The sequence below is a fragment of the Somniosus microcephalus genome, chromosome 25 (assembly GCF_052327205.1).
Source record: "Somniosus microcephalus isolate GS21.2 chromosome 25, FLI_Smic_1.0, whole genome shotgun sequence".
Classification (NCBI taxonomy): Eukaryota; Metazoa; Chordata; class Chondrichthyes; order Squaliformes; family Somniosidae; genus Somniosus; species Somniosus microcephalus.
The window spans coordinates 18,895,385-18,919,418 of NC_141011.1; the positions used below are offsets into that span (position 1 = coordinate 18,895,385).

The window sequence follows — 24,034 nt, forward strand, 5'->3', positions numbered from 1 at the left end:
CTCCCTTTCTCCTGCCCCATTCTTTCTGTTCTCTTTCACACTGCCTTGTTATCTTCTCCCTCTCTGTCTGTTTCCCTTGATGTCTTTCTTTCATTTTTGCCGGCTCGGTGTCTCTCTTCCACTGCCATTGTTTCTTTCCCTTGTCACTACCTTGATGTCTCTTTCACTCCCTGTCATTCTTGGTGTCCTTCTTTCACTATCTGTCTCGCCCACTATCTCCCTCAATCTTTCGGTTTCATCCCTTTCATTATCCATTTCTCCCACTGTCTCTTTCCCCTATTGTTTCTTTCTCTCTGTCTCGCTTCCATTATTAACCACTATCTCCCCTCTTGTATCTCTTTCACTATCCCGCGTTCACTCTCTCATTGTCTCTCTTTCTGGTTTTCACCCTTTCGCTTACCCCACCATCTCTCTCTTCCCCAAAACTTCAATTCCCCCTTCAGCAAGTGGAGTCAGTAAATGATTCAATCAATTTGATGATCTCGGATCCACTTTATTGCTCTAACAGGATGAGCACTGTGACATTACTGGAAAAAATACATACACGTTGCAGCGAAATTACACAATCATGCTTTTTTATTTTTTTTTTGTGCATGAAAGAAAATGTTACCCCACAGACGAACAGATTAAAAAGCGGCAGCTTATGTACAGTGCTTAAATCAGTTTATTTCTGGGCGGCTTTAGTTTTCGGCGACGTGGTGTCTTCTGGCGTCAGCAGGAGGTGAAAGTCTTCCAGAAGAAGTTTTTGCAGGGAGCTTTGCGCTCTCGCTGAGGTAACTGACTGAAGCGGGACCTCTCCTCCAGTTTCACCTCTTCCATATCCTCTGGATCCGGGAAAGTGTTCTCAATCCCGATTTGATTGCTGCTGGAGTCTAGCAGTCCAGATAAGAGCTTCAGAATGATCTCTTTCCTTTCTTTGTTCAGCTCCTGGAGGACAAAACATAAAAAAACATGAATTTGTCGCTATGTTATCTGTGGGAAACTTTGCTCCGAAGGATTGAGCTGGGGATTCTGGTGATTTTACTTTGTCCTCATCAAGATGAGGGATGTCCTGCGTAAAGGAGTGTCCGTTTTGAAATATTTTTTCCAATCTGAGCTGTTGCAGACTTCTCTCAATTCAAGAAATAAAGGATTGTCTTTGTATTCATTCACGACCTCACGATGTCCCAAAGCACTTTACAACCAATTAATTACTTATTGAAATGTAGTGACTGTTGCAATGTAGGAAACATGGCAACCAATTTGCGCACAGCAAGGTCCCACAAACAGCAATGTGATAATAATGAAATAACAACAGAAAATGCTGGAAAAACTCAGCAGGCCAGGCAACATCCGTGGAGAGAGAAACAGAGTCAACGTTTCGGGTCGAAACCCTTCGTCAAGACTGAAAAAGCACAGGAAATGAAACTGATTAAAAGGCCAGTTTGGGGGCTGGGAAATGGGGATGAGAGAACAAAAGAGAAGTGAAGAGACATTAAGAGGTATTCAAAACCAGACGAGATGGTGATAGGACTAGTGGAGACAAAAGACGGCTCTAGGTGAGGTGTGAAATGCGCTGGCAGAATGGGAGACAGCTGCCATGTGGGAGAGAAAAAAAGGGGGAAGGGCAAAAACAAAGGTGTGGATAAAAAATATATATAAAAATGTAATAGGGGCCGAGGTTATGATCTGAAATTGTTGAACTCGATATTGAGTCCGGAAGACTTTAAAGTGCCTAATCGGAAGATGAGGTGCCTGCAGAGATAATGACGCTGGTTGAGGGGTAAGTGTTGGCCAGGGCACTGGGAGAACGCCCCTGCTCTTCTTCAAATAGTGCCGTGGGATCTTTTACATCCACCTGGCAGGGCAGACAGGGCCTCGGTTTAACATCAGATCCGAAAGACGGCCCCTCCAACAGTGCTGCATTGAAGCGTCAGCCTGGATTATGTGTTCAGGTCTCTGGAGTGGGACTTGAACCCACAAACTTCCCACTCGGAGGCAAGAGTGCTAAAAAAACAGTAAAAGTGTTCACTTTTTTTTCTGATCCTCTTCCCCCCCCCCTCATTTTCTCCTCTCCTCTACTAACGGTGATGGCTCTTGCTGCTGAATAGTTCCATCAGCACTGATCACCCTCTAGCACATCAACCAAGTGGTTATTTTTCATGTTTGAAACCAGACAGTGAGGGGTATTTTATCACGGGGCCTAATCCTGTACTTGCCTGACATCCCCACACGCCTACCTCTCTGCAGGTGTCACAGGGCAGGATTTCACCCCTCCTTAGTCCAGACTGCTTACGCCAATTGCAGCACCCCAACCATTGCTCCAGCTAAGATTAACCAACCCAACACAGTCCAAGGATGGAATCTGGGACCTTCAGAGTAGTTCATTTACCAATGGGAAAGAGCAGGGGAGTGATACTAATCGGATAGCTCTTTCAAAGAGCTGGCCCAGGCACGATGGGCTGAATAGAGATTCTATGATAAATCTGTGAAAAAAATGTAATTTTTTTTTTAATTGGCAGCCTACATTTAAAGTTTTCACAAGAGCTGGATTTAAAATACTGGCTCATTTTTGTTGCCCGATTGAATGACTGCATTGGCAACCTGTGCATATTTATAAAGAGGAACCTGAGGAGATGCAAATTAAACAGTTCACCACAGGCTCCCACGATGATTGTCTGTGGTGGGAGGAAGCAGTAAAAAAGGCCTCTCACACGTACAGCAGAGAGAGATCTGTAAAGCTGCACTGAGGATATTACGGATGTGCTCCCACCACACTTCAGGGAATGTCACTTAGTGCTGAGCTGAAACATCAACCCTCCCTCGGCCAACTGTGACTATTTTTTGTATTAAATGTACTGCAAAGAGTGTTGTAGAGAATTTACTCTCTTTTTTCCTGCACTCACCGACTTGTTCTCTTCAGTTACGCATTTGAGTGAAGCATGTAGATTAGCTACGTGGCAATTGAGTAGGGTGTAACAATCCCAGTGCATTCATAAAGCAACAGTACCAATATGTTGAACATTATGTCCCCTCCAAAATGACAGGAAGCCCCGCAACCGTGTGGAAGAAAGGCCACATAACTCACCAATGGCTCACCAGGTAATCCACCCCTGGTATGGTGCTGAGCCATACAGACCAGGGAGGTTCCAGATACAATCCCTGGTCTTAGTTGACCTCAAGCCATAGCAGACGTGCTGCAATTGCCCTCAAGAGCCTCCATTTTAATACAATGAAGACATCTCTCTACTAGAACATGAATGTTTGTGGGCATCAGACGAAAACAGGATCAAGTTCAGCTGTTCACACCACCCTCCCCCCTGCCCCCGCCCATGATCAGATAGTCGATAGTCATAGTTCAAGCTCTCACTTGGTGAGCTATCAGGAAGGTCCCCCCTTATTCTGACATGGATTATCGCCTTCTGCAGTGGAGGGGAGAAAGGGGAGAGGAAACCTGGAAGGGGGGGGGAAACACTGGAAAAAAGTAAAAAAGTCACATTTTTAAGCTGTAAAATTCTGTATATTGTAACAGACCAAGGAACGAGTGAGATTTAATCTGAAAGAGGGTAAAGCATTCCATCTTCAGTCCAGTGGATTATAGTCACTTACCCCATTTATCCTTCTGTGTCTTATTTAGCAGAAAATCTCTTGGGTTGGAGTAATTGGGGGGGGGGGGGAATAATTAACCCTTTGCGTACTGAAAGATTTCTTAAGCTTCCAAAATTCACGCCTCTTTGCTTTCCTCAAGTTTCTGGAATAAATTGACCCTTAGTGTTAGGGGGATTAAATACGTGGGGTTACGGGGATCGGGTGGGATATGTGTCGGTGCAGGCTCGATGGGCTGAAATGGCCTCTATCTGCATTGTGGGGTTTCTGTGATTCTGTGTGATTCCCGCATTTATTCATTCATCTGCGTTCCGACACTCGCCGTTCCCCATTAACAAAGGATCTGATTCTCTGCTACTTACAAGAATTGATACAAGGGCATTTCCAGACAGACTCCCCCCACCACCACCACCACCCTGATTACTGGATTCCCCCCTCCTTTGCTGTCTCCCCCGGTGCTCTGGATGAGATGCGGAATCCAGGTGCCAGAATGATGAAGGTGGGATCAAGTTGCTCTCATTGCCTGTCGCCCAGTTGGCGCCTTGCTGAGCTCGGAGATCCACCGAACCTGCAAACATGATCACCTAGAATCTCCTGCTCACGCGTCTCAATATCCTGGTGTCTTTACTAACACCATCTTAATATGGTAAGGGAATTAATGGTCATCCTGATAAGCCTGTTTTAAAGGGACAGTACACATAGACGTTGTCAGCTTCGCAATCTTTTTTTTTAGTAATTTTAGTAAAGCACAGCCAATGCTTTGCCGAGGTTGGTGTGCAGAACGGCCTCCAATTCGGCGCTAACTCCCACATAATCAGCAATCGCAGTCGGAGAGACTACAGGATGGCCGATGTGGGGAATGGAACACTTCACGCTGGCGCGGGTGGGCTGTTCTGACCGGGATAGAGAGGGGGGTTTGGGGGGGGGGGGGGGGACTAAAGCAGTTGGGACAGCGGAGAAGGAGCTTTACTCTGTATCAGACTGTGGTAGACCTGATCTGCCGACATGACACACCGAAAAATGAGATGAACACAGAAGTTCACCCCCCCCCCCAAAAAAAAAAATCGATTCTGATTGAGGCACAGGTTCCGTACATCTGTCAGTCAGGTGCCAAACCCGGGGGGAGAAGATGGTCTTGGGCTCAAGTCCTGGCCGGGTTCACTCAGCCGTTCACCCTTTCTGAGATGCATTAAATCAGGACCCTGTCTTTGGCTATAAGGAGAAAACAAATGGACCGCACAGGCTTGAGCTGTGCTGTTCCAACATCTCCTCGTTGCTCGCAATATAAATGCAAATCAGCACCGGATAGGCATCTTACACTTGGCATAGACTGATCCCAATGGCTGGTCTCTCCCTTGAACCTCGCCTCTAAATCTAACCTTACCCATGTACAGTATCCAGTACAAAGCTGTAACACCTGCCAAGGACCCCTCTTCCCTTCAACTCAACAACAGTGAGGGTCCTGCCCTGGCTTTCCTCGTTCATTTCATAGTTAAACCGAAGCCCATTTAACAATGAGACCGCTTTAATAGGACAGGCAGGAGCACCTGTTGGAAATAAAATAACAGCAAAGGAAACATTAACAAAGAAAACACACTGTAAGATCGAGAGTTCTCTAATGAAAAGTCCACACTTGCATTCATACTGTCAGTGGGTTAACAGCTCTGTTAAAACAATGGGGCGAGGAGTCAGAAAGGAGTGCGTGAAGTGTTCGTACAATTACACACACTGCCAGTAATTTGTAGCTCGGGGATCATTTCCAGCCACACGGCACTGAGGACTGAACAATAAGGGGATGTTACTGATACCAGTAGTCCCAGGGAGTAGAGCTGGTGAACAAGCTGCTGTGATACTAACATTGACTGAAGTGACCTATTAGACTAATGACAAGGGGCAGCCTTCAGCAAACGGCGTGTACCAGGGAGGGGAGAACGCACAGTTTGCAAGGTTGTTGCTTGTCACTGCTAAGGTATCTCGATTTATTTATTCGCCACCTGTCTTTCTCGGTTTGTGCAGTAAATGTCACTCACTCTCCCGGTTACTGTGAAGCGTCACTTCTTTTCAAAGGGCATTGTCTCCTCCACATTCAATACAAGGAAGGAAAGGGCTCTTTTCTCGTACTCTAACCTTTCCCATTTTTGTTTCTCTCTTTCTCTTATTCTGCTCCCTGCTCTCCGTTTGTCTTCATCTCTCTCACTCTCACTAGGTTTCTTTGGCCACTTTTACACAGAGGCATGCATAGGTCGGATTCTGGGAGTCTAGCTCTGTGAGCACGGTGTCTAACACTGCTAAATCTGGCTCCCTTATCCCAGAGGCAGGCTCATACATTCAGGTTATCGTGGGTCGACAATAGGGATAACTATTGGGGGAAAAAACAAGAAGACAGTCATGGGTGTCAGTGTCCCAAAATCCAGCCAAAACAAGCTCTGGTGTTTTTTCTCCCTCTCTCACCATCTCTCTCTGTCATCCTCACTTTCTGGTCACTTTATTTCACTTTCTTTTTCTCTCTCACTCTTTGTCAGTTATTTTCTCTTTTTTAAATACTATCTCCACTTCTCACTCTGCCTCTTCCTGCGTCACTCTCATTTTCTAATTCTCTCTCACTTTCTGTTTATCTATCTGTTCTCTTTTTTTGTCTCACACACACTTTTGGCCTCTCACTATCTCTTCCTCGCTCCCTTTCTGCCTCCCTCTGTTTGCCTGTTGTTCTCTCTCATGCTCATTTTGGCCCCACTCTCCCTGTCGCTGTTCCTCTCAATCCCACTCACTCTCATCCCATCTGCCTGACTCTCATTCTCTCACAGGTTTCCTCTGCCTTGGGGTGCCTTTCCCTCTGCGCATAAAGTTAAAGAAAAATGATTTCGCTAAACTGTGATAAAATCAAATGCTACTCTCATTTATTTCTATGTCTGTCTGTCCCCCTCTCATATATTCCATTTGTTTCTCTGCGTCTCTCCCTTCCTATAGTTGTCACTCTCTGTCACTGTCTCATTTATCTACCCCTCTCCCACACTGTCTGCCTTTTGCTCCTTGTTTCCCTGCTTCCTCCATCGTTCTTTCCCCCTCGTTTCGTCGATCTATCGCTCTCTTCCGGTCATGTACTCCTCACACACTTTCTCTTTAAGGTCTCACTCACCTGATTTGCCTGAAGACTCAGCCTGTCTTCCAAAGGTGCTGCGGCCCTCGCACTGGACACAATGAGCAGTAGGGACACAAGGCTGGCCGTCCCCAGTAGCTGCATGCTGACGCTCTCAGTCTGTTAGAATTGGATTGAAGTGGAGCCTGGTCGAGATCTTCTCAATGCGCCTCGACCTTGGAGTCTCTGTGTGGCTTTGACAATCTCCGACCCTTTTATAACCCAGCACAGCCCCAGTCACTGACGCACGGACCAAAGCTTCATTAAACATCAGGACTCCATCAAAGCCAAACAATTACACTCCATCCGAGATTAACCATTCGCTGACCAGGCTCACTTTAGAACCACGTCATTCAACAGAACAGCCCTAATGTGTTGAATTGCTGCAATACTCTGCCTGCAGATGAGAAGCACTGAGGGGAAAGTTTTAAATTCTGAATTAAATTAAATGTAGAATTACTGTCTCCAGACTTAAGGCAGGAGCCTTCATTTCAGGAACAATCTTAAAATATTCAGGCAACATTTAACATAGGCCATTTCCGAGTGAGAATTTTCTTTGTGCTGAAGATTTGTTGGAGGGAGTAGCCTGGTGCAACTGTAAGTGACTGTCACCGTATCTAAATAAGTAATTAAAATATGATCAAAAGATGATACTTGTGGAATATTATTTGATAGTGAATTAATTTGAAAAATGCCAAATCTGATATTGCCTTTTATGTAAAAAAAAAACAGATTTCAAGTGAATTGGATGATTTCTTTTCAGAATTTAAACAAGTTTCCTATTCCCTTTATTTGGTCGCCTGCTTCGCTGAAGATGTTTTCTCCTTGCTGAGTACAGCTTGGCAGATTCTGATCGCACTCTCCCAATGCCCATTCTACACGTGCAAGCCTGGACCGTGGGTGCCAGCAAACTATTCAACTGTGCCAGCATCATGGCCGATCCTAATGCCTCACGCGCTGTCACTGTGTAGCAATCAACAACCTGGAATTTGGCCCATTTCCCCCTCCCTGGGCCAGGGGTGCGCAGGCCAATTTTGGTGCTGTTATCGCCACTCATCTGAGATCAGCTCACTCAGCACAGACTGGGGACCAAGCCTGGAGTGTGCCTGGGGTCTGTGCAGACTGGGGACCAAGCCTGGCGTGTACCTGGGGTCTGCGCAGACTGGGGACCAAGCCTGGAGTGTACCTGGGGTCTGCGCAGACTGGGGACCAAGCCTGGAGTGTGCCTGGGGTCTGCACAGACTGGGGACCAAGCCTGGAGTGTGCCTGGGGTCTGCACAGACTGGGGACCAAGCCTGGCGTGTACCTGGGGTCTGCACAGACTGGGGACCAAGCCTGGAGTGTGCCTGGGGTCTGCACAGACTGGGGGCCAAGCCTGGCGTGTACCTGGGGTCAGCACAGACTGGGGACCAAGCCTGGAGTGTACCTGGGGTCTGTGCAGACTGGGGACCAAGCCTGGAGTGTACCTGGGGTCTGCGCAGACTGGGGACCAAGCCTGGAGTGTACCTGGGGTCTACCCAGACTGGGGACCAAGCCTGGAGTGTACCTGGGGTCTACACAGACTGGGGACCAAGCCTGGAGTGTACCTGGGGTCTACCCAGACTGGGGACCAAGCCTGGGGTGTACCTGGGGTCTACACAGACTGGGGACCAAGCCTGGAGTGTACCTGGGGTCTGCGCAGACTGGGGACCAAGCCTGGAGTGTACCTGGGGTCTGCGCAGACTGGGGACCAAGCCTGGAGCGTACCTGGGGTCTGCACAGACTGGGGAGCAAGCCTGGAGTGTACCTGGGGTGTGTCATAAGAAAACTACTAGGCACTTGGTCAGAGTATTAAACAAGGATTTAATCGACTGTTTCACAACATGGAAGTCTAGTTATCCTTCACTAGTTCCTGTTTACAAAATGTCCCTGAGCAAGCTGGGTCCATGCCCGAGTATTTATACTCTCCCTGGACAGCGCCACCAGCAGGTCGCCCAGTATATTTCATAAGTCCTTTCTACATGAATGGCACGATTTATGTCGTGGTGTATGGCTCAGTGTGGAACCAGATGGTGCGATTACCCATTGTATCACCAGAGGAGCTCTCAACAGTTTGCTTTGGAAAATAATCCCTCACTTTAAATGGACTCAGTTAGTTCCGTTTTCAAGTTCCTTGTTCTCTTTTCTGTTTTTTTCATTCACCTCTTGGATTTCTTTCTTCGGAAAACAGGAACATATAGAACCATAAAAGACCACTGAAGTTCATCAGGCTGGCTCCAGTGCTCAGGAACGATCATATCACACAATTCTTGTCATGGTTTTTTGCCTCTCCCAGGAGATTACATGGCTTCAGGGGGGTGGGGGTGGGGGTGGGGGGGGGGTGGTGGTGAGGGGGCAGGGGGGCGGGGTAGGAAGTGGCTGGTCTTGATACTCCGCCATCATCAGTATGGGGCAGGCTTGATGGACCAGCTTGTTTTTTTCCTGCCCATCATTTTCGTATGTATGTCCGTATGTCCTTTTCATTCATACATTCCCTTCTTTTACGTAGTTATTCCTCTCTCCACCAATATCCTTACATCCAGAAGACAGAGAATGGTTTTATCCCATTAGCCTCGACTATCTACAAACCCTAGACCCAGAGGTGAATGTTGCCTAGCATTTATATTCTCCGCTCCACTGACACTCTGACCTCTCTGTCCTCAGCCTCCTACGTTGTTCGGATGGCAACTGTTGCTGATGATTCCAATATTCCCCTTTCTCTCTTCTCTTAGGCAGTCCCTCGGAACCGAGGATGACTTGCTTCCACACTAAAAATGAGTTCTCAGGTGACTGATGAGTCCAATGCGGGACCTACAGTCTCTGTCACAGGTGGGGCAGATGGTGGTTGAAGGGGCAGGTGGGTGGGGTGCTTAGGTTGACGTGTGCTCCTTCCGCTGTGTGCGCTTGGCTTCCGCTTGCTCCCGGCGAAGAGACTCGAGGTGTTCGGCGCCTTCCCGGATGCTTCTCCTTCACTTTGTGCGGTCTTGGGCCAGGGATTCCCAGGTGTCGGTGGGGATGTTGCACTTTTTCAAGGAGGCTTTGAGGGTGTTCTTGAAGCGTTTCCTCTGCCCACCTGGGGCTCTCTTGCCATGCCAGAGCTCCGAGTAGTGCACTTGTTTTGGGAGTCTCGTATTGGGCATGCGGACGATGTGGCCCGTCCATCGGAGCTGATCGAGCGTGGTCAAAGCTTCAATGCTGGGGATGTTGGCCTGAGCGAGAACACTGACGTTGGTGCGCCTATCCTGCCAATGGATTTGCAGGATCTTGCGGAGGCAGCATTGGTGGTACCTCTGCAGTGCTTTGAGGTGCCTGCTGTACATGGTCCATGCCTTTGAAGCAAACAGGAGGGCAGGTATCACTACTGCTCTGTAGACCATGAGCTTGTTGCTGGGTTTGAGGTCCTGGTCTTCAAACACTCTCTTCCTCAGGCGACCAAAGGCTGCACTGGCACACTGAAGGCGGTGTTGGACTTCGTCATCGACATCTGCCCTTGTTAACAGTAGGCTCCCGAGGTATGGAAAGTGGTCCACGTTGTCCAAGGCCTCGTCATGGATTTTGATAATCGGGGAGCAGTACTGTGTGGCGTGGGCAGGTTGGTAGAGGACCTTTGTCTTACGGATGTTTAGTGTAAGGCCCATGCTCTCGTATGCTTCAGTGAAGGTGTTGACGATGGTTTGGAGTTCGACCTCAGAGTGTGCGCAGATGCAAGCGTCGTCTGTATACTGTATTTCGATGACAGAGGATGGGATGACCTTGGATCTGGACTGGAGGTGACGGAGGTTGAACAGTTTCCCGTTTGTTCTGTAGATTAGCTCCACTCCAGTGGGGAGCTTACTGAGGGTGAGATGGAGCATTGCAGCCAGGAAGATTGAGAAGAGCGTTGGTGATACAGCCTTGCTTGACCCCGGTCCGTACGTGAATTGGGTCTGTGGTGGATCCATTGGTCAGGATCATGGCTTGCATGTCGTTGTGAAGCAGGCGGAGGATGGTGACAAACCTTTGAGGGCAGCCGAATTTGAGGAGGACATGCCATAATCCCCCATGGTTGATGGTGTCGAAGGCCTTTGTGAGGTCAAAGAAGGCCATGTACAGCGGTTGGTGCTGTTCCCTGCATTTCTCTTGTAGTTGACGCGCGGTGAAGATCATGTTCATTCTGCCCCTTAGTGGGTGGAATCCGCAGTGCGACTCTGGGAGGAGCTCTTCAGCCACTGGGAGAAAGCGATTGAGGAGGATTCTTGCGATGACTTTCCCTGTGGCAGACAGCAGGGTGACTCCTCTGTAATTACTGCAATAGGACTTGTCACCTTTCTTGAAGATGGTCACGATTGCAGCATCTCTGAGATCCCCTGGCATGCTCTTCTCCTTCCAAATAAGAGAAATGAGTTAATGTATTCGTGCCAATAATGCTTCTCCACCATGTTTTAGCGCCTCAGCAGGGATTCCATCTGCTCCTGAGGCCTTGTTGCTCTTCAGTTGTCAGATGGCCTTTTCAACCTCATGCCGGGCTGGGGTTGTGCTGAGGTGGCGGCATGCTGCGTGATGGAGTTGAAGACACTCGTGTCGAAGACAGAATCTCGGTTAAGGAGATCTTCGAAGTGCTCCTTCCAGCAGGCACTGACTGCCTTTCTGTCCTTCATGAGTACCTCTCCGTTCTTGGCCCGCAGTGGGGTAGGACCTTGGGTGCTTGGACCGTAGGTGGTCTTGACTGCGCTAAAGAATCCACGCGCGTCGTGGTTGTCGGCTAGCTGCTGGCTCTCCTGCGCTTTCTCCACCCACCATCTGTTCTTTAGGTCGCAAGTTTTTTGTTGGACCTCGACCTTCAGGCGTCTGTAGAGCTGCTTTCTCGCTCTCGAGTTCTGTTGCTGTTTCCAGATCAGGAATGCCTTGCGCTTGCGACTTATTAGCTCCTGGATCTCCTGGTCATTCTCATCGAACCAGTCTTGGTGTTTCCTGGTCGAGTGACCGAGCGTCTCTTCACAGGTGCTGATTCCCATTTACACCTCTCTAGACCCATCTTTTGTTTCTTTACTTGTCCCATTACCATCTCCTTTCGCCTTGCGCCATCATCCCTTTTGTCATTTAATCTCTCCTGCCTTCCACCCTATCACAGACCTTCCCTTTTGTTGTTTCCTTCCCTGCCTCTGTACTTGCTTAAAACCTGTTACATCTCTAACCTTTTCCAGTCTGAAACGTTAAATCTGTTTCTCTCCCCACAGATGCTGCCTGACCTGCTGAGTATTTCCAGCATTCTCTGTTTATATCCCAGAGATGAAGGCCAGGGTCTGACCCACAGTACTAGCCAGCCTTCCAGTTTTCTGCTCATTCCTACCCATTCCTACAGTAATAGGGGCAGGATTAAAGAAGCAAAGAAGTGCATTTATATAGCACCGTGCCATGTCACAAAATACAGTCTCATCCTGTTAATTTGAAATTATTGCAAAAAAATTAAAATGATCCAGTCGTTCAAAGCAAGCAACTTAATTAAAACAGCATTACATTTTTTTTCAAAAGAAATTGAACTAACAGATACTTTGAGTTGAGCAACTTTGAATAAAAAGGAATCATTTGTATCTGAAATGCTTCATACACAATCAGTTACTTTCTGGAGTGCAGTGGCTAGTTATTTAGACAAACGCAGCAGTCATTCTGCGCCAGTAACATCCTACAGACAGCAATGAGATGAATGACCAGTCAGTCTGTTTTTGGTGATGTTGGTTCAGCGAGGAATGTTGATCTGGATACTAAGGGGAACTTGCCGCTGTTTAGTGGGAAGGGATCTTAAACATCCACTTGAATATGAGGAACCTTGATTCCCATCGCATCCAAGGAACAGCACCTCCAACAATGCAACATTCCCTCAGTAAGGCAGTGGAATGTCAGCCTAGATTATACACACAGGTCTTGGTTCAACCTAATGACACAGAGGCTAGAGTGTACCAACTGAGATTAGCTGGATTTATTTCCACCGCCTTCTACATATTGTGCATCACTTAGCCCAGTCCCTGAACTAAGGCACTGAACCAAGTGATCAAATAGGTGTTGAAATTATTTCTCATTTTCTCCGACTAACTTGATGCTGACACAGGGGTGCCTGAAATGGAAAAGTGTTCAATTTCCCAGCATTAACATCCCTCACCTTTTTCAGAGCACAAAAAAAGGGGGCAAACAGGTTAATAACGTCATTGTTAGATAGATTAAACTTGAAAATACACCTAACATGCCCGAGTGCTGGGAAAGAGTCTAATGACTCGGTGATTTTCTGATCCTTGCTGTTGTTGGGATGGAGCAGGCAGAGATCAGGCCTACTTCAGCAAAGTAAATTGGATGGATGGTCCCTTCGGCCAGCTTTGTACACTTCCAATCAGCCAGTTGCAAAGTCGTATGGACAGGTACAAAAGGTAAATCATGCTTGACTAATCTACTGGAATTTTTTGAGGATGTAACTGGTAGAATAGATAAGGGAGAACCAGTGGATGTGGTGTATTTGGACTTTCAGAAGGCTTTTGATAAGGTCCCGCATAAGAGATTAGCATCTAAAGTTAAAGCACATGGGATTTGCGGTAAGGTACTGACTTGGATAGAGAACTGGTTGGCAGACAGGAAGCAAAGAGTTGGAATAAACGGGTCTTTTTCCGAGTGGCAGGCAATGACTAGTGGGGTACCACAGGGATCGGTGCTAGGACCCCAGCTATTCACAATATATATTAATGATCTAGACGAGGGAACTAGATGTAATATCTCCAAGTTTGCAGACGACACAAAGCTGGGTGGGCGTGTGTGCTGTGAGGAGGATGCAGAGAAACTCCAGTATGATTTGGATAGGTTGGGTGATTGAGCAGATGCATGGCAGATGCAGTATAATGTGGATAAATGCGAGGTTATCCACTTTGGTGGCAAAAACAGGAAGGCAGATTATTATCTGAACGGCAATAGATTGGGAGAAGGGGAAGTGCAACGAGACCTGGGTGTCCTTGTGCACCAGTCGCTGAAGGTAAGCATGCAGGTGCAGCAGGCAGTTAAGAAGGCAAATGGAATGTTGGCCTTCGTAGCGAGAGGATTCGAGTACAGGAGCAAGGATGTCTTGCTGCAGTTGTACAGGGCCTTGGTGAGACCACACCTTGAGTATTGTGTGCAGTTTTGGTCGCCTTATCTGAGGAAGGATGTTCTTGCCATGGAGAGAGTGCAGCGAAGATTCACCAGACTGATACCTGGGATGGCAGGAATGACGTATGAGGAGAGATTGGGTCGATTGTGCTTATACTCGCTGGAGTTTAGAAGAATGAGAGGGGATCTCATTGAAACTTATAAAATTCTAACAGGACTAGACAGACTAGGTGCAGGAAGGATGTTCCCGATGGCGGGGGAGTCCAGAACCAGGGGTCACAGTCTAAAGATAAGGGGTAAGCCATTTAGGACAGAGATGAGGAGGAATTTCTTCACCCAGAGAGTGGTGAACCTGTGGAATTCTCTACCACAGAAGGCAGTTGAGGCCAATTTATCAAATATATTCAAGAAGGAGTTAGATATATTTCTTAAGGCTAAAGGGATCAAGGGATATGGGGAGAAAGCAGGGACAGGGTACTGAATTTGGATGATCAGCCATGATCTCATTGAATGGCGGAGCAGGCTCGAGGGGCCGAATGGCCTACTCCTGCTCCTATCTTCTATGTTTCTATGACAGTGGTCTGAGAGCAGAATGTCTGCCTGCTCTCTTAGTGGGAACTCTTTCTCGATCTGGGGTGATAAGAAAAGGGTGGAGGGGTACAGGAGAGAGTAGAAGACACTTTGTGATCCAGAGACAGCTGAACTCATCCTGGACTGCAATACAGACTCCGTGTCCCCCTGGACTAAGGAGGAATATCAACCAACATTGCTGCTGCACAAAAGTGACTTCTTTCGGAAAATGCTTATCTCAATAACTGGTTGAGAACGGGATGGAGCTCAGCTGTGACGCCCTCCATGATCCAATAGCCTGCCGACTCTCAGGCCCCAGAAATATGAGATGTTTCAGGTGTGTCCGGGCACACTTGGGCAGATGGGGTGGATTTTTAGGGCAGCGCCCAATTACATCTGCCCCATTTAGCTTGTGCCGAGATTTCCTCAGCCACTGGGGCCAGGCACTTCTTGCATCCACCTGCTTTCTGGGTGACATCTGGAAAATGTCATCAGGACATGCGGGATAATGTCACTGGCCGGAATTCGCACCAGCTCTGCCTGTATTGACCCCCAGCATAATGTATCCCTGCATGGAGCAGGTGCATTCCTGTTCCCGGAACCAGAACCTGGTAGAAGTGGGCCCAACCGATGTTGAAAGGCCCATGGAAAGGGGGGTGTTGGGACGTTTTCTGGGCATCTCCAGCTGCAGCCTGGCCGCCAACCGCCTCCTGCACTGGAGCCGTGCCAAGTTTCAACAAGAATTCCGCACAGCGTCCCTTTTCCGCCTGGCCTTGTCAACCCTGTTCCAGCGAGGCTTGCGTCCGACATGAAGTTCTTGCCCCTCCTGCTCCCGCCGAGCTCATGCCCCAGCTGCACCACTGTTTGGCGCAGGCCCCCTACCCACCTTGATGTAAACACCCCCTGACCCTTCATATTTGGACAAGGTTAGGTGGGTCCTGGGGCCAGGGGATGCAAGTCTTGCACCACCGTGGTTATGGGGTGACGGGGGGTATGTGTTTTTAGGCCCTCACTGTCTAGGCTCATGCATGAAAAATGGCCGCTTCTATATGGTGCCCGAGGGCTGCCGGAATCAATGGCACTGTACATAGGAACAGGAGGAGGCCATTCAGCCCCTCGAGCCTGTTCCGCCATTCAATTAGATCATGGCTGATCTGTACCACAACTCCATTTACCCGCCTTCGATCCATATACCTTGATACCCTTAAGCTAACAAAAAGCTGTCGATCACAGTCTTGTCATTTTCAATTGACCCAGCATCCACAACCTTTTGGGGAAGAGAATTCCAGATTCCCACTAACCTTTGAGTGAAAAATTGCTTCCTGATTTCACTCCTGAACGGCCTGGCTCTAGTTTTAAGGTTGTGCCCCCTTGTTCTAGATTCCCCCACCAGATGAAATAGTTTCTCTGCATCTACTCTATCGAACCCTTTTATCATTTTACAGACCTCGTTTAGATCACCCACAACCTGCTAAACTCAAGGGAATACAAGTCAAGAATTTGCAACCTGTGCCCAGCGAGAGTCCTAGGAGCATAGGAAGAGACCATTACAGTCCACCAAAGTTCAAAAAAGCTCATACAGTTCTCGATCTTTCATACTCCTCAAACCCTTTCACTGTCTGTCCAATCCCCTCTTGAATTTGCTGTCACTTTCCAGCTCCACTGTCATCTCAGACTGTCCATTCCACTCAGTCACCACCCTGTGTGTGAAATATATACAGAAAATGCTGCAAACACTCAGCAGGTCAGGCAGCATCTGTGGAGAGAGAAACAGAGTTAACAGCTCCGATATTTACGGGGAGGCTGAGAGGGAGCGGGGGGGCGGGGTGCAGTAGTGGCGGTGGGGTGGGGGGCGGGGGGAAACCGGGAAATCCGGGGGAGGCGAATTTAATGACAGGACCTCATTATCATTTTCTTCTTCTGTTTCCTGCCCGGCAGCCGGCCAGATCGACAGGCCGGAGACAGTCCCCGGCAATCGGAAGAGATCGGGGTTTGCTGGGGTGGGGGTCAGAGCCCGGCAATTAGGAAGGAATGAGGGAGGGAGGGTTGGAAAGATCGGAGCTCAGGATTGGGGCTTGGTGGGGGAGGTGTCAGAGTCCGGCAATGGCAACGGAAGGAAGGAAAGATTGGTGGGAGGTTGGTCAGCCAATCGCTGCAGGGAGGAGAGGCCACGATCAGCAGAAGGGAGGCCGAAAGTGTGCTTGAGGGGCCGGGGGAAGCACTCCTGCTCCTTCCGGCCCACAAGGAGTGTTATTAAAAAACACTAAACCTGCTGAAGCCGTCAGCTCCCGCCTCCATTTCGCTGCCGGGTTTCCCGCACACTGGGAATCCCGGCCGGCAGCTGTTAAATTTAAATCAGGCTCCCAAATGCACTGTGAGAGTCTGATTTAAATATTATAATGAGGTGTCCCGCCTCTCCAAGACGCAAACCATCGTAAAAATGGTAGCAGGTGCGTGGGCGGCAGGCTTGGGTCGCGTTCCCCAATTTTTTATTTTTAAATCTGCCCCCCCCCCCCACCAGTCGTGAGGGAGTTAATATCAACTCCAACGTTTCAGGTCGATGACCTTTCATCAGAACTGTATTAGTGCACATAAGTCTTTACATGAGGTAACTAAATCTAAACTGGCAGACCTGCCATGGATATACTGAATTTCCTGTCTTTATTTCCGATCTCCAGCATTCCCATTTTCCTTTTCTAACTAACTCAACCTCCCTGATCAGAGTTTGAGCCAATGACTTCAGGAGGGAAATAAATAACACAACTCACCCCCATCCCCAAAACAAATGATGGCCTAGAAATTCAGTCGCGCCACTTCTGGGGCGCTAAAGTCGGGCGGGCGCTAAAGTTAGTGCCTGCCGGAAAGTGTAGGCCACTTCGCCGAAATTCAGTAGATTTGGCCAAGGAGTTTGGGCGAGCGCTGAAACTGGCGTTGCACTCCTATCTTTAGGCGCTAAGCCGGCGGTGCGGACTGATAACGCCGAGGCCGGGCGCAGCGCAGGTGCGGTCATGTTTTGATTGACAACAGACACCCTGACGCCGGCCAGCTCTTAAAGGGGGAAGGGTCGACTTTGTCTGCTGCCACGCCCTGGATAGTGGAGCCCTGCAGCTAGGCCTGAACACTGCTGGTGGACCCAAAGAGCGCCTGAAGCCATGCAGAAGGCCCGTGAACGAGCGCAGCGCTTCTCAGAGCATGCTTTGAGGGTGCTGCTTAAGGCTTTTGAAAAGAGAAGAGAGATCTTGTGCCCGGACAGTGGCAAGAAGGCTCCCAGGAGGCAGTACAGGAGAGCCTGGAGGGAAATCGCCCACAGGGTGTCATCCACCAGCGATGTCCCCAGGAGTGCGGACCAATGCCGCAAGAAGTACAACGACCTCACTCGGATGGTCAGGGTGAGTACCCTTTCCAGTGTCCTCCTCATCCTTGCATGTGCACCTCACATTATGGGCAAAGGGACCTCAAAGGCCTAATGGCCATCCCTCCTCCCGCAGCTATGGCACTGGCATGATCATCAATAGCACTTTCTGCACTTTACACACTGGCCAAGCTATTCGACCATGGGAGGCAGTGCACACAACAACAGGGCACCACACTGGCCAAGCTATTCGACCATGGGAGGCAGTGCACACAACAACAGGGCAACACACTGTACTTAGAGGCCGTCCTTTCTCTTGCAGGCCAAGCTGGCCAAGAATATGAAGAGCCGGAATGTCACTGGGGGAGGCCGTGGCCAGTTCCAGGAGCTCAGTGACCTGGAGGAGCGCGTGGCTCGACTCATGCGTGGCCAGGTGGTTGGCCCCGTTGCTATTGGAGATGCCGACCCTGTGCTGGGCCCCAATGGTAAGGACATGACCGTTTGGACCTCTCTCGTTCCCCTTGCGCTTCAGATCTACATCCTTTGCCACTGTCCGACCAATGCGCATAATGCCACCACTCATGCCTCCCTCGCTGACGCCCTGTCCTCACTCTAAAGCTACTCTTGTGCCTTCCTGCTTTCAGCTGGTGAGGAGGAGGTCCATGAAGCTGAGAGTGCCAGTCCCTCGGAAGAGGAGGACGACGAGGACCAAGAGGAAGGCGGCACATCGGGGGAACCCTCATCCGCGCCAGGGGATGGCAATGGAGGGGACACGTCTTGCCTGGAGGAGAGCCAGGGGGAAGTGTTGCAGGGGGGTGCAGCTCCTGGGCCCAGTGGCGTCCAGGCAGGCGGGAAGGGTCGGGCAGCACGGCTGCCTTCTCCCCAGAGGGGGGAAGTGTTGCAGGGAAGGGCAGTTGCTGGGCCCAGTGGCGTCCAGGCATGCGGGAAGGGTCGGGCAGCTCGGCGGCCTTCTCCCCAGATGGAGAGTCCGCCCTCCAGTCCGGAGACGGTCCTCGCCCAGGAGGTGCGCCTCCTTGATGAAATGTCCGCGGCCTCCGAGCGGCGCCACAACGAGTTCATGGGGGTTGTGGGACAGTTGCCTCAGGCCATTGAGTTCCTGGCTCATAGTGTGGCCGCTTTCGGGGACTCACAGGCCAGGGGTGTCGAGCAACTCGCGGCAGCACAGGCCAGGGGTGTCGACCAACTCGCGGCAGCACAGGACGCGAGTCGCGAGTTCATGAGTGGTGCCGTGCAGACACTGGCTGATCTGATGCGGGCACAGAACAGGGCAGTTCGGGCACTCACTTCTGCCACACTCGCTGTGTCACGGAAGCATCGACAGGGCACCCGCCGCCCTGCTGCAGCACAGCGGTCTGGCCTCCACCAGATTGCTGCGCTTGCTGCAGTGCCAGCCCGGCCGAGTGCCAATGTCTCTGGCGACCAGCGAGCGCCTGGCATCAGCCAGCTTGCCCCCATTGCTGCAGCCGCCACTGCCACTCCCCCAGCCAAGGTGCGACGAGCTGCTGCAGAGACTGATGCTGCCCAGCCACAGCTGCAGCAGTCAGCAGCCGGACCCTCCAGGGCCGGACCTCATCTAGGTCGACCCCCAAGGGCATCTGCCGTTACGCATTGCGGCCCTCAGGAGCCTTTCCCCAGCCTTCCAACACCCACAGGGCCCAGGTTGAGGTGGAGCAACAGGTCGGGCAGGGGCCGGAGAAGCCTGCACAAGGACTCGCCCTCTCGGCACACCAAGTAGAGGGTGTCGGCAACTGTTTTTTTTATATGGGGGTGTTTGTGTTCTGGAGGGGGGGGGCTTATTTTGGAAAGGCCGAAGATGAAGGCCAATTGGATTGACAAGTTTTGTTATTCCTCCCCAGGTTGTGGGAGTGAGATATGTTTTTCACTGTTTTTTGGGGGTCTTGTCTGTTTTTCTGTTTCATGTGGGAAGGGCCCTGAGTTTGTTAAATAAAGCTTTTTATTTATTCAGCTTGTCCAGGTGTCATGTTTCAAGTGGTTGTTGCGTTAACCGGCTGAGGGCTTGCGGAGCGGCTGCATTCAGGTGCGTTCATTGCCACAAGCCATTCCCTGACAGGGGGCCTAGAAGTGTCGTTCAATAAGCCGCCGGCGGACGGCCCTTGGACCTTGTGGCTCCCTTCTGGCCTGGTACTCCTCCTCCTCCTCCTCATGGTCCTCCTGCTCGTCCTCCTGAGGTGGTGGCCCAACGTGAGGTGGCAGTGCCTGAGTCCTGCGGATAGCCAGGTTGTGCAGCATGCAGCAAACGACGACGAACTGGGAGACTCTATCCGGCAAATACTGTAGAGATCCGCCGGATCGATCCAGGCAGCGGAACCGTTGCTTCAGGACGCCAATCGTTTGCTCTATGATGTTCCTTGTGGCTTGATGGCTTTCGTTGTATGCCTCCTCCGCAGGGGTCCTGGGCGCGCGGAGCGGGGTCATGAGCCATGTGCACAAAGGGTAGCCCTTGTCCCCGATAAGCCATCCCCTTGGTGGAGGCTGTGCCTCGAACATGTCAGCCACAGTAGTCTGGCGCAGGATAAATGCATCGTGGCTGCTTCCTGGAAAGCGGGCATTGACAGCTAGGATGCGCTGCCTGTGGTCACACACCAGCTGTACATTGAGGGAATGGTAGCCCTTCCGGTTGTGGTAATCCTCGGCATTGTCGATAGGTGCCCGCATAGCCACATGCGTGCAGACAATGGCGCCCTGCACCATGGGGAAGTCGGCGATCCTGGCAAATCCGACTGCACGCTGCTCCTGCCTCTCTAGGGTCATGGGGAAGGAGATGAATTGGTGTCTCCTTGCAAAAAGGGCATCGGTGACCTGCCGGATGCAGCGATGCACGGCGAACTGGGAGATGTTCGCTATGTCCCCAGCAGCGGCTTGGAAGGAGCCGCTTGCATAAAAGTTCAGAGCCACCGTGACCTTCACTTCCACCGACAGAGACGTCCTGCACATCAGCTGTGGACGCAGATCTCTGTGAAGCAGCTGGCAGATCTCTGCAGCCACCTCCCTTCTGAAGCGCAGCCTCGTAACACAATGCGCGGCAGTCATGGTGAGATAGGACACCTGCTGCCGGTATTCCCTGAGTGGGTAAGGCCTACGTTGCCGACGCCTGATGGCCCCTCTGCGTCTAGGCATGGCTGCCCCTCTCACACAGCGTCTGCGAGCCCTTCGCACATAATGCTGGAACTGAGGGTTGGAACCCCATGCAGCCCCCATAATAAACTTGCAAACAGTGAAATCACAAAGAGTCAAATTTCCAAGCTCTGGCCAGAAGCCAAAAATACCTCTCCTATGTTGTCCCAAATCAGTAAGGTCTGTTCCTTGGTCTCTGTCCAGAAATCCAAAGCACTAAAGTCATTGCAGCAAAATGGCTGGCCTTTATAGTTCAGTGTAAGTGCCCTTTAATTAGCGCTCCCCGAGGCCCGCAGGGCCTCTGCTGCGTTCCACTTCACAGTTCTTAACAGCGCCACGCCCACATTGGGTGGGCGCCACTGAATTTCCGGTTTGGGGCGCACAAACAACGTTGCACGACGAAATGACGTCATAAGCTGCGCGCGCAGCTGAGCGGGCGCAAACACTTTGCGCCGGCGCTAAATGTCAACTGAAGTTGGGCGTTGGCGCAGACCGGCCTGCGCCCGGGCGCAAAGTGCCTAGCGCTGGAAATCTACCCCTCTTATGGCGTTAACGGCTGGCGAACGCAACTGAATTTCTAGGCCGATGTATCAAAAAATGTCTTTGAACAGGTGAGAGGAAACGCCATGAGGTAAATAAAAGTGTGACATTTAAGAGCTCTGAATTACTTCTGTAACCTTTTAACTAGCCTTTTACAAATATGAAAGCACATTCCGAGAAAACACAGACTTCTCCCAGTTTCGGGAATTGATTGCTGACACATTCTATAGGTCTCCGGCTCTAAGCAAACATGGGTTTAAACGCAGTCGTGGTGCCTCGGGGGGTCCGGGGAACGGGGCCGCCGGACTGGATTTCATTTTGACATTTTGCATGATGCACTGTTGTTTCTAAAAAGGTCCATTGTGAGAAACTATCCGCTTTCCCTTTCCCTGCAGAAAAAAATTCAACCATTCAGTCTCGAGACGGCAGTCATACAATGTGACTCAACCTCTTCCCTCCCTTCAGCACAGCATGGAAACTTATAAAATTCTAACTCATTGAAACTTCTAAAATTCTAACAGGACTAGACAGACTAGATGCAGGAAGGATGTTCCTGATGGCGGGGGAGTTCAGAACCAGGGGTCACAGTCTAAGGATAAGGGGTAAACCATTTAGGACAGAGATGAGGAGGAATTTCTTCACCCAGAGAATGGTGAACCTGTAGAATTCTCTACCACAGAAGGCAGTTGAGGCCAATTCATTAAATATATTCAAGAAGGAGTTAGATATATTTCTTAAGGCTAAAGGGATCAAGGAATATGGGGAGAAGGCAGGGACAGGGTACTGAATTTGGATGATCAGCTATGGTCTCATTGAATGGCTGTAGGATTCTCAAAATTCCCACATTTCCCAAGTTATTAATAAGGGAACCCTGAAGGAAATGGCTTTTGGACTTTATGGCAAAAACTGCAGGGTTAAAGCAGGGCCCTGCAGCCAGCATGTCAAGTTCAAAAACTCAAAACTTGACATGCCCGGGCCAGTGGGAGACAGCTTTGATTTGTTATTTCAAAACCAGACAACTGGAGGAGACAGAACACGCATTCTTCCCTTTAAACAAATCAACTCAGGAAAAGACTTAATCTTGCACAAACCTAAAGCCCATCAAGACTATGCATATATAATCGCTTACAGTTCGAACTAGCTACCAAGCCAGGAAGACACCGATTTACATCATGCATAACAAACACCCAAGACATTAAAGCCATTTAGCAACGAGACAACCGCCCAAAAACCAGTTAAGATGAATGACTATAATCACCTTAACGAGCCCGCCAAAAATCAGACAAAGAACTAAACCTGATTTGGCGCGCAGATAACAAACTCAAAAACAGCATAACTGTAGGCCCACCAGTAACCAAAGAGACAGGCGCATCCAACAGCAGCAACACCACCCTGCATCTTCATTTGGAAGCCAACAGGAAGGCTCACACAACATCACAGCGAGGAAGCACGGCAGGGCAGGCTTGACCGAAGATAACAAGGCCGCAAACCGCAGCCCGACACAAGGACCGACCACGAGCACCGCGGTAACAAAAGGGCTGGGTAAACCATACCTTCAGATCATTACCACTACACAGGTAATGATCTAGGCCAGCGCGACCGAGCCGACACCGAAGACCGCCAACCGAACCCCAACCGCAACAAAACTCGACGACCAGACCACCACCGGAAGAACAAAACCCGAAGTTTTCCACTCTACAAGCTAAAGTACCCAACAAAGACTTTATTCTCCCTATTTCTAACGAACCGCATCAGCGGACTCCACCCACGTGGGGACGGCAGGCCCCAAAGCGCGAACCTCAAAACGCAACCGGCTTAACTGACAGGATTCGAACTGTCAAGAAACCCCTATTGGTGAGCATGATCCCTGGCTCTTTTTAGTACAATTTAGTTAGATATTGGGGGTGGGACAAGGGTAGGGGGATTATTAATGTGATATTCCCTCGTTGTGCCGTGTGTTCCCCATTCTTAATTAAGTGTACTCTTGAATGTCTGTAACTACTCCAGTAATCTAAGTGTATAATTTTATTGTGACTCTAATAAACACAGTTTTCTTGTACCAAACCAGTTGTCTACTCCAATTTTGTATCGCAGCCTGTACCTAAGTCCAGAGTCTAGAACCCAGGGGTGTGGGAGCGATTCGAACTGCTCAAGACAGTCAGGGGCAAAGCTGACTCAACAAACCACCCCCTACATGGCGGAGCAGGCTCGAGGGGCTGAATGGCCTACTCCTGCTCCTATCTTCTATGTTTCTATGTTTCTATGGGACTGAGCTACACACGCCAGATGGTCCAGGCTTGTTCCCTGGTCTGTGCTAAGTTATGATAATCTCAGCGGGGCAGTGGTAGAGGGCGACACTATAGACCCTCAACTCACCAGGATAGGGAGGAAATGACCCGCGACTGTCCGGGCTCCCGTTGCTGTTCAGCAGCTCCTGCTGGAGAATGTGCACGAGTAGATGATCGGGGGAAGGACGGGAATAGGCTTGTGTGCGATGCTCCGCAAGGCTGAGTAGTCTGGCAACATTGTCCAGGCGCACCCCTGGTAAAAGTCCTGGGCGGCTGTCAATCCTC

General features: G+C 50.0%; 1 protein-coding gene across 2 annotated transcripts in view; it reads right to left on the bottom strand.

The window, feature by feature from the left end:
- Positions 1 to 554: 554 nt before the first annotated feature.
- The window catches only part of LOC147100515 (somatostatin-2-like), a 64,402-nt gene continuing 40,922 nt past the window's right edge, over positions 555 to 24,034 (bottom strand). The window contains exons 1-2 of one of the 2 annotated variants that reach the window (XM_085966850.1): positions 6,722 to 7,259; positions 555 to 927 (exon numbers count right to left, since the gene is read on the bottom strand). In XM_085966850.1, coding sequence (XP_085822976.1) covers positions 712 to 927; positions 6,722 to 6,826 — 321 coding nt within the window. In that variant the 5' untranslated portion in view covers positions 6,827 to 7,259 and the 3' untranslated portion in view covers positions 555 to 711. Of the gene's footprint in view, positions 928 to 6,721; positions 7,260 to 24,034 lie in introns of those variants that run through there. The other variant, XR_015073518.1, reaches the window with a different exon arrangement.